At 38.0% G+C, this 9,818-nt stretch overlaps 1 protein-coding gene and 1 pseudogene across 1 annotated transcript; one reads left to right on the top strand and one right to left on the bottom strand.

Moving 5' to 3' along the window:
• Positions 1 to 7,442: 7,442 nt before the first annotated feature.
• On the bottom strand, positions 7,443 to 8,093 carry LOC128132772 (acetyl-coenzyme A carboxylase carboxyl transferase subunit beta, chloroplastic-like). The gene has a single exon (XM_052769717.1). The coding sequence runs from the start codon at positions 8,091 to 8,093 to the stop codon at positions 7,443 to 7,445; it is 651 nt and encodes a 216-aa protein (XP_052625677.1).
• Positions 8,094 to 9,616: 1,523 nt separating this feature from the next.
• LOC128132615 (NAD(P)H-quinone oxidoreductase subunit K, chloroplastic-like) overlaps positions 9,617 to 9,818 on the top strand; it is an 897-nt pseudogene continuing 695 nt past the window's right edge.

The following is a 9,818-nucleotide window of genomic DNA, read 5'->3' on the forward strand; positions in this document are numbered from 1 at the left end:
AAAATAGTCAAGACAACTTCAATTCTCAACGCTCTTGGCCTTCTCCTTTCAAGATTGACTTTCCGACTGAGAGCATCAGCAACAACATAGGCTTTACCGGGGTGGTAAAGTATCTCACAGTCGTAGTCCTTAAGTAATTCCAGCCAGCGTCGTTGCCTCATATTCAATTCTTTCTGACCAAAAAGATATTGGAGACTCTTATGATCAGTGAAAAGTTTGCACTCCGTGCCATAGAGGTAATGCCTCCATATTTTCAGTGCGAAAACTACCGCTGCCAACTCCAAATCATGAGTAGGGTAGTTCTTTTCGTGCTCTTTCAGCTGTCGAGATGCATATGCGATCACCTTATCCCTTTGGGTCAAAACGCAACCCAATCCAACCCCAGACGCATCGCTATAAACAGCGAAGTCTTCAACCCCATCGGGTAGAGAAAGTATCGGTGCCTCGCATAGTTTCTTCTTTAGTCTCTCGAATGCTTCTTTATGCTTATCACTCCAAGCATAAGTAGCTCCTTTGTGGGTCAAAGCTGTTAATGGACTAGCGATCGAAGAAAAGCCTTGGATAAACCTTCGGTAATATCCGGCTAATCCTAAAAAGCTTCGGATCTCCGTGGGACTTTTCGGTTGTTCCCACTTCATCACAGCTTCGATCTTCGCTGGATCAACCATTATGCCTTCTTGGTTGACCACGTGACCCAAAAATTGGACTTCACGAATCCAGAATTCACATTTGGAGAACTTCGCATACAGCTTCTCCTTCTTCAAGACTTCTAACACTTCTCGCAAGTGTCTGCCATGCTCTTCTTGGCTTTTCGAATAAATCAGAATGTCATCTATGAACACTATCACAGATTTATCAAGGAACGGATTACAAACTCTGTTCATCAAATCCATGAATGCTGCTAGAGCATTGGTCAGTCCAAACGATATAACCAAGAACTCATAGTGTCCATATCGCGTTCTGAATGCAGTCTTCTCTATATCCTGCTCTCTTACTTTCAGCTGATGATATCCTGACCTTAGGTCGATCTTTGAAAAATAACTTGAACCTTGTAGCTGATCGAATAGGTCATCAATCCTTGGCAACAGATATCTATTCTTTATTGTTGCCTTATTCAGCTCTCGGTAATCAATGCACATCCTCATGCTTCCATCTTTCTTCTTTACGAATAACACCGGAGCTCCCCAGGGTGATGAACTAGGTCTAATGAAACCTTTGTCCAATAACTCCTGAAGTTGCATCATCAGCTCCTTCATCTCCGTTAGTGCTAATCGATAAGGTGCTTTTGCAATTGGCGTTGTTCCGGGCAACAAGTCGATACGAAATTCTACTTGTCGATCGGGCGGTAATCCAGGAAGATCTTCGGGAAATACTTCCGGATAATCACACACAACAGGAATATTTTGCATCACCTTTTTTCCTTCTTAGCGTCGATCATGAATGCTAAGTATGATGTACACCCCTTGGTCAAACATTTTCTGGCTTTCATTAGAGAAATGATTCCAGAATTTACTCTGCGTTTATCTCCATACACCATAAACGATTCCTTCCCAGGCGGGTTCACTTTCACTATTTTCTTCTTGCATAAAATTTCGGCATCATTGGCGCTAAGCCAATCCATTCCCAAAACGATGTCGAAACCATTAAGTTCGATAGGCAATAATTCCTCGTGGAACTAATTCCCATTCAAGTCAATTAAGATGTTTTTCATGCGATAGCTAACAGGTACAAACTTGCCACTAGCAACTTCGACTAATAAGGCATTATCTAGTCTATCAACAGGCAAAGCTAGTTTTCTACCAAATTCATGCGATATAAAGGAGTAGTTGGCTCCAGAATCAAATAAAATTTGGGCAGGCAATTTGTTAACGAGAAAGGTACCTGAAGCGACATCAGCTTCATCTTTAGCAGCTTCCAGTGTCATCTGGAATGCTCTTGCCTTTGGCTTTGGCGGAATGTTGGGTCTTGCTGCTTCCTTCTTTTTCGGACAATCCCTTGAGATGTGCCCCTCCTCACCACAACCATAACAAACATTTTTGGTGAAGGTGCAGTCATTGGCATAATGCCCTAGCTTTCCACATTTGAAGCATGTGGTTTCCCCGCCACACTTCCCATGATGCTTCTTCTTGCACTTGTCGCACCATTTCGCCTCTATCTTTCCTCCACTTCCTCTCGAACTAGACTTCGAGAATTTACTTTTCTTGCTGGACCCTGAAAATCCATCGATTTTTCTTTTCTCGCCAACCTCAGACCTTTCCAGACCTTTTTCCCTTATCTGGGTCTCAACATTTCTAGCAGCCCAGATGGCGGCTTTCAATGTGGTTGCTTGCTTAACCATTGGACCATAGTCCGCTGGTAGTCCAAGGGCAAACTTGTTGACCTTAGAGAGTTCTGTAGGCACCAAATATGGGATAAACTTCATCTTTTCTGTGAAACTTGCAGCGTATTCAGTAACGCTCAATTTCCCTTTCTTCAGATTCTGAAACTCATTACTGATTTCCAGAAGGTCCTGCTCGGAGCAGTATTGCAGTTTTAGTTGTTCCACAAAGTCTTCCCAAGACATTTTGCTTGCTTCTCCCTTGGGCATAGAGTCAGCTAACAGCTTCCACCAACTCAACACGCCAGATTTTAGCAGAGGGATCGCAAGAGCGGTCTTCTGCCTATTGCTGCATTCGCAACTTTCAAACATAGTCTCCATTTCGGAGACCCAGTCCATAACTTGCACCGGCGTCGGGCTTCCGGATAGACATGGTGGTTTGGATGCCATGAAATCCTTATACTTGCACCCATGACCATCATTTCCTCCATACTGGTTATTGCGTCTAACCACTGGTTGTTCGTCTTGACGGTTCTTCACGATTCTGCCTAAGCAGGCGTCTTGTTTCTTCCATCTGACGATCCAACATCATTTGAATCATCATTTGTACACCAGCCATTGTTATCGGCTCAGGTGCATCAGCTACGACAGGTACTTGTTGAATTATAGGCGGTTGATTCCTGTTTTCATCAGCATTTCCAACTCCGCTTCTTGTTCTCACCATTTTTTTATCTACACACCGAATAATTTCACCTTATTACTCCAAACGATTACATGCTAGTTCTAATATCGTATACATACGCTTAGAATCCTAAACACATAAACCTTCAGATCCGGTTGGCAACAAACCGTAGATCCAAACAAACAATATCATATATGGCAACATATAACATTTAGCACATAAAAGCATTTTAGGCAACTTTCCTAAAAATAAACTAGTGCTCGTGTCTAAAATTTATCAGACACACATCTCACAATCTCCACTTAGCATACTAAGTTTAAGTCTAGAAATCCTACAAACTCCTAGTTCGCTTAAACTAATGCTCTGATACCAACTGTAACATCCCCCTCTGGCACGTATCACAATATTGTCCGCTTTGGGCCACTCGGCATGAGGACTTCCCAGGGGGTCACCCATCCTGGTACTACTCCCGCCCGAGCACGCTTAACTGCAGAGGTCTTATGGGATCTGCTGCCCTCACGGCTTTAAAACGCGTTGTTATAGGGAAGGTATCCACACCCCTTATAACGAATGCTTAGTTCTCCTTCCCAACCGATGTGGGATCAGATCTAACCCACTTTCACCCCTCATTATAGGGTTCGACGTCCCCGTCGAACACATCGACCCGTGCCCTAGCTCTGATACCAACTGTGACATCCCCAAAATCTCGGCCAAAAAAGACCGATTTCATTTATGCTTTTTAAACATTTTCAGAGTAAATCCGTTTGATTTTAAAAGAGATGCGGAATTTGTTCCCAAAAACAAAACATGATAAAATAGATATTTATCAAAACATTTCATATAGAAATATGATTTCATTTCATAATCAAAAGTCGGGATGTCATGTTCCGATATAGATCATAAAGCATGAACGATAACATTACAAGTCGTTCAACAAATATATACATATACAGACTTGTAAACAAAACAACTTGATGATTCGCCCATCTTAAGCTCTTGCGCCACTTCCTGTAATGCAAATCAACTGAGTGGGTCAGGCTTGGGAGCCTGGTGAGCATATAGGGTTTTCAAACCCACAATAATTATATTTAATTACAACAATCAACAATAAACCCGATTACCCATTCCCGTTATCCTCACCTTACGTTCCTAAAAATAACGTCTATTATAAGGAACTTATTTCAGGATTTTCATCGGGACGGACATTACTGCAGAGGGGCTTCCTCAACAATAAGTGTCCTAAAGGCAACCATGTGGGGGATAGAGTACACCGGTGAACACGTCGTTCACAACACCTACAGGTAATGAGCCTGCTAGTGTTCCACAGGACAGTCTAGAATAGTCCGTGGTCGTCATCCATACTCTGCTGAATGACTAGAATAACACCAATAACACCGAGGCCTCTCATCTGTTTATTACACACCAATTATCTACCCATGTTCTACCCAACATATTAGTAGATAAAAATATACATTTTTATACACTGTTTAAAAACCTGTATAGCATGCTTTAATCAATACATATTCCACATAACAGATGAGGCATACACACATAACACGTATTTCATAGAGAATATATCAGATCTATGAGATAGAAGAGAGTGAATATACATTCACACATATAACCACAAAATATATACACGTAGCACGCATTTTATATTAAATACTTCATAATATTGCGTTGGAAAGAAAATAACTACACATTCACTTGATCAGAAGATGATCCGACAGCACTACGGCTTATAGAAGTAGTATACTTTGATAGATCTGGAAGATCTTCACCAAAATCGAACTCCTCGCGGGCAGAGCTTCGGCTCGGGAATAACGCTCTTCGGGATCCTCGGGGCTTCGGATCTTGCTTTGGGGCTCGGGAATGATACCGGGGCTTCGGGATATGATTGGCACGCAAATCGAGGCAAAACTTAGAGAGAGGGAAGAGTTTGAACAAGAGAAAATGGCTGATTTCGAGTTCTATTTATAGGTTGAGGGTCTGGGATTACGCGGGGCATAATCTCAAATTACGCAGGGCGTACTCAGTACGCGGGGCGTACTCGGTTACGCGGGGCGTACTTTGACGTCACTGCATGCGTCGATCTGTGGCACTCGAGTATTGGTCAGGCAACTTGCATCCGACTGAGTACGCGGGGCGTACTCAAATTACGCGGGGCGTAATTGACTCGTCGAACTTCTAAATTGCGTAACTTTCGCATACGAGCTCCGTTTTCGACGTTCTTTATATCCAAGCGAAGGTCAGACCATACTCTACAACTTTCAATTAGACTCCGTCGGCTAATTTTGACTTCTATTTTTATTAATTATTTTTAGAAGGCCCGGACAGGAAAACTTCGTTATAAAATCATAACTCCTTCGTCCGATGTCCGTTCTCGCCTATCTTTCCGTCGTTTCGCTACTAACAACGAGATCTTCGATTCTCATTTAGATTGTTTCGGCTAAAAGCTGCTCGATCTCAAATCGAGTATTCGGGCTGCATACCGCTAAGTCGAAACTTAGAAAAATCATAACTTCCACATACGAAGTCAGATTTGGGCGTTCCTTTTATGCACGTTCTCGGTTTAACGAAATCTACGACTTTCGTTTAGATCGCTAAGGCTAAATATCGCTCTATCTTAAATTCATATTTTACGTCACTCGGCGTCGTGCCGGTTCTGTCGCGAAACTTCGACAGGTCATAACTTCTTCGTTATAACTCGGATTTTGGCATTCCTTATATCTCCGGAATCCTTGTTTCAACCACTAAAACTTTATGCAAAGATATCGGGCTTATCTCACACTTTAATTTTGATGCTTATTTTATTCTTAATTTATTAAGTTATAATAATTAAGAAAATAAACACATAAATCACATAATTCACAAATAATACATTTTTATTATTTCAAATTGGGGTTACAAAGGTTTAATATATTAATATTCATTATGAATAGCGAATATGAATAGCTAAGAATTAAAATAGTATAATAGTGAATAGCAAAGATTCTAAGAGTTTATTGAATTCTTATACATGTCGAATTTATGTTATGTGAGCCTGCTTAGCTCAGAGGTTAGAGCATCGCATTTGTAATGCGATATAGAAATTGTTCCAGTAATCGATATAACAATACAATCATCGATTTATACACTTATACACCCTTTGGGTGTTTTGTTTGACTTGATTCTGCCGAGTAAATACAATCAAGCAAAATCAGATTTTGATGCAACGAAAAAGAAATAGAAAAGATAAAAAAATCAATATCACTAAAAGAAATTGGGTATAAAAACTTATTAGATACCATGGACCACGGTATCTAATAAGTTCTACCTACTATTGGATTTGAACCAATGACTCCCGCCATATGAAAGCAATACTCTAACCGCTGAGTTAAGTAGGTCATTTATCTTCACAAAGAAAACCAAAAGGGACTCATCCCATCGATGGATTATAAATATCATATTACTTAGAAGCAATACCGATCAATATGATCTTGGATCATGGAATAGTCATCTTGATAATATTCATATTGACAAAAAATTATCGACATAATAAAATATATATTACAAGCACTAAGGGCTATAGCTCAGTTGGTAGAGCACCTCGTTTACACGCGCGCCGATGTTTTTCAGGGGAGTCCATCATGGAATCAAAAAAATTGATCTTATTGACAAATCGATGTCTTACTCCATTCCATAACTTTGAGGGAAGAAGAGAACAATAGCCTGACAAGGGTTCGGTCCGTTTAGGTGCCCAGTTAGGTGCCAAACAGACCCCATCATTGATTTGATATATTGATAAGGTGAATACCCAGTCTATTCAATGCTAGGCTGAGCATAAGGGCCTCAAAAAAATCTCTTTTCATCCTATGAACTTTAAGGTGTACGAAGTACCATCCAACCGAATCCAATTTAATTGTTTACTTATTCAATTTCAATGAGTTAATTTTCAAGTTCAACCAACCCATTTTCAAAATAAAAAGTAGATGAATAAGAATCTTGAGAAAATCTTTCATTTGTCTATCATTATAGACAATCCCATCTATATTATCTATGGAATTCAGACCTGAACTCTATTTACGATTCAGTATTTCTATATAATTGGCTCTTCTTATTTCTATTCATTTAGGTATATCCTGTTGTTCTTTTTTTTTTTTACCTTCTCATAGGAAAATTCCACATATTTTCACATCTAGGATTTACATATACAACATCACTTACAACATATATCACTGTCAAGAGGGAATTTCTTAGTATTTGGGTGATTTTTAGTTATTTCGATTCAAAAAATAAATAAATAAGAATTGGGTTGCGCCATATATATGAAAGAGTATACAATAATGATGTATTTGCCGAATCAAATACCATGGTCTAATAATCAAGCATTCTGATTAGTTGATAATTTTACTATTAGTTGGGAATTTTGTGAAAGGTTCCTGTAAAAAGTTTCATTAACGCCTAATTCATGTCGAGTAGACCTTGTTGACTGGAAGTGATCTTAGAACAATTCCAGTAACGATTACTGGAATTCTCGTTACTGGAATTCTCGTTACTGGAATTATTGTTACTGGAATTGTCATTACCACTTACAATGTAATTATCAATACAGATTTGGTACTGAAGATAACTGTCAATGCAACTATTAATGTGATTATTCCAAGTATACTGAGTATCATCCATGTAACGATCGTGGTCGGGATTCTTACTCTTAGATCCATTATTCAGATCACTAGAATTCCGATAAAAAGAACTTTCTAGTTCACTACAAAAAGGATGATCATTGGCAATCTCAAAAATATGATTTTCAATATCAAAATATATAGAATAACTGTCCCCATTACTATCTTTCACTAAAAAAGTATCATTAGAGAAAAAATTACGAATGTCCTTGACGCCAAAAAAAAGATCAACATTACTGTAATTGTCATGACCACCCCAACCCTGAATGTTTTTATCCGTATCATTTCTATTCGGATCTTTACTTTCACTGGCATTTTCAATAGGACCAAGACTGCCCATTGATTTACTTAGCCTACATCTGTGTTCGAACTCCTTCTTAAATAACATCGAATTGAACCACCATCTTTTCATAGAGTTTTCCTGCTCCATATTTGCATGAAAATACAATAGATGAATAGTCATTCGACGAAAAATCATTTAATTTATTTGAATATCTTATTTCCTATCACAATAAGCATATCAATACAACCACTAGGATTATTAACTAATATAATAAGGAGTGTAAGTATTGAAAAAAGGATTTGTTCTCTCCTACGAACAATTTTTTCGTAAAATCTCGTCTAATAACTAATAATCAGTTAAGTTTCTATTACAATACGGAACAAAAAGGACAATATACAGGATGGGTGGAAAGAGTTGTGATACCTGTCTCGATCCAGGGAAAATACAGGATCTAAAATAATATCCCAATCCTAAGGATCCATAGGATTAATTGTGGATCCAACCAACACAAAAATAGAAAGATTTGAGTTGTTTAGTCTTCGAGTTTTTAGTTGAAATTTTCTATATCTATATAAGTATGTATCTATCTAAAATATATGCATGTTGGATTCGGCTCAATCCTTTTAGTAAAAGATTGGGCCGAGTTTAATTGAAATTCAATTAAGAGAACGAAAGTTATTGATCCAAAGTATCCATTGCCTGAAACTCAAATTTAATCTCCTTCCATACTTCACAAGCAGCAGCTAGTTCAGGACTCCATTTGGTAGCCTCACGGATAATTTCATTACCCTCAGTAGCAAGATCGTGTCCCTCATTACGAGCCTGTACACATGCTTCTAGAGCTACTCGATTAGCTATGGCTACAATTGAAAAGGTTTTATCAATAAAATTTCCATTTATCCGCGATCTAGGCATAGGTAGCAATCCATTCTATCATTGTTCTCATTACTTCTCGCGGGAAAATAATCCCACAAGGAAAAGAATTCTACAGTACGAAATAACATAAAAACAGATTGATTCTCTTTAAAAAAACAAAAAAAGATATAGTTCTTCTATTCAAAAATTCAATATTCAAATTGTTATTTTTTACATTACAGGAATTGATAAAAACTAAGAAAGAAATATGGTAATCGGATTCGATTCCATCTTACTAGAATAGTCTACCAACGAAAGAAACTATTTTTATTTGATTGAAGTTACAGCATAACTCGGTAAGATTGATATGAAAACAAGAGAATTTGGATAAGAGAAATAGTTAGTTTTAACTATAACTAAAAAAAAAATCAAAAGATATCTAAAGATATGTAATAAAAATAGGATTCTAATCTATGAATCTTGAAAGGAAACACGCCCATCCCACTAAATGGTTCGACCAAAAGCAATTCTTACTTTAACTAAACAGTTATGAACGACTTAAAAAATTCAAGTCGAATTGACTAATCCGGTATATTTTCCATGTTCATAGGAGTGCATCTATATTTCTGCTTTATGAATATGATATTTTTTGGGCATTTCTAATCATATCAAGTCTTATTCCTATTTTGGTATTTTTCATTTCGGGATTTTTAGCTCCGATTAGCAAAGGACCGGAGAAACTTTCTAGTTATGAATCGGGTATAGAACCAATAGGCGACACTTGGTTACAATTTAGAATCCGCTATTATATGTTTGCTCTAGTTTTTGTTGTTTTTGATGTTGAAACGGTTTTTCTTTATCCATGGGCAATGAGTTTTGATGTATTAGGTGTATCTGTATTTGTAGAAGCTTTAATTTTCGTGCTTATCTTAATTGTTGGTTTAGTTTATGCATGGCGAAAGGGGGCATTGGAATGGTCTTAGCTCCTGAATATTCAGACAATAAAAAGAAAAAAGG

This window comes from Lactuca sativa, chromosome 3 (genome assembly GCF_002870075.4).
Source record: "Lactuca sativa cultivar Salinas chromosome 3, Lsat_Salinas_v11, whole genome shotgun sequence".
NCBI classification, from domain to species: domain Eukaryota; kingdom Viridiplantae; phylum Streptophyta; class Magnoliopsida; order Asterales; family Asteraceae; genus Lactuca; species Lactuca sativa.

What these genes read in the sequence shown, in the direction of transcription:
- LOC128132772 (XM_052769717.1), bottom strand. Translation starts at nt 8,093, where the DNA reads ATGGAGCAGGAAAACTCTATGAAAAGATGGTGGTTCAATTCGATGTTA.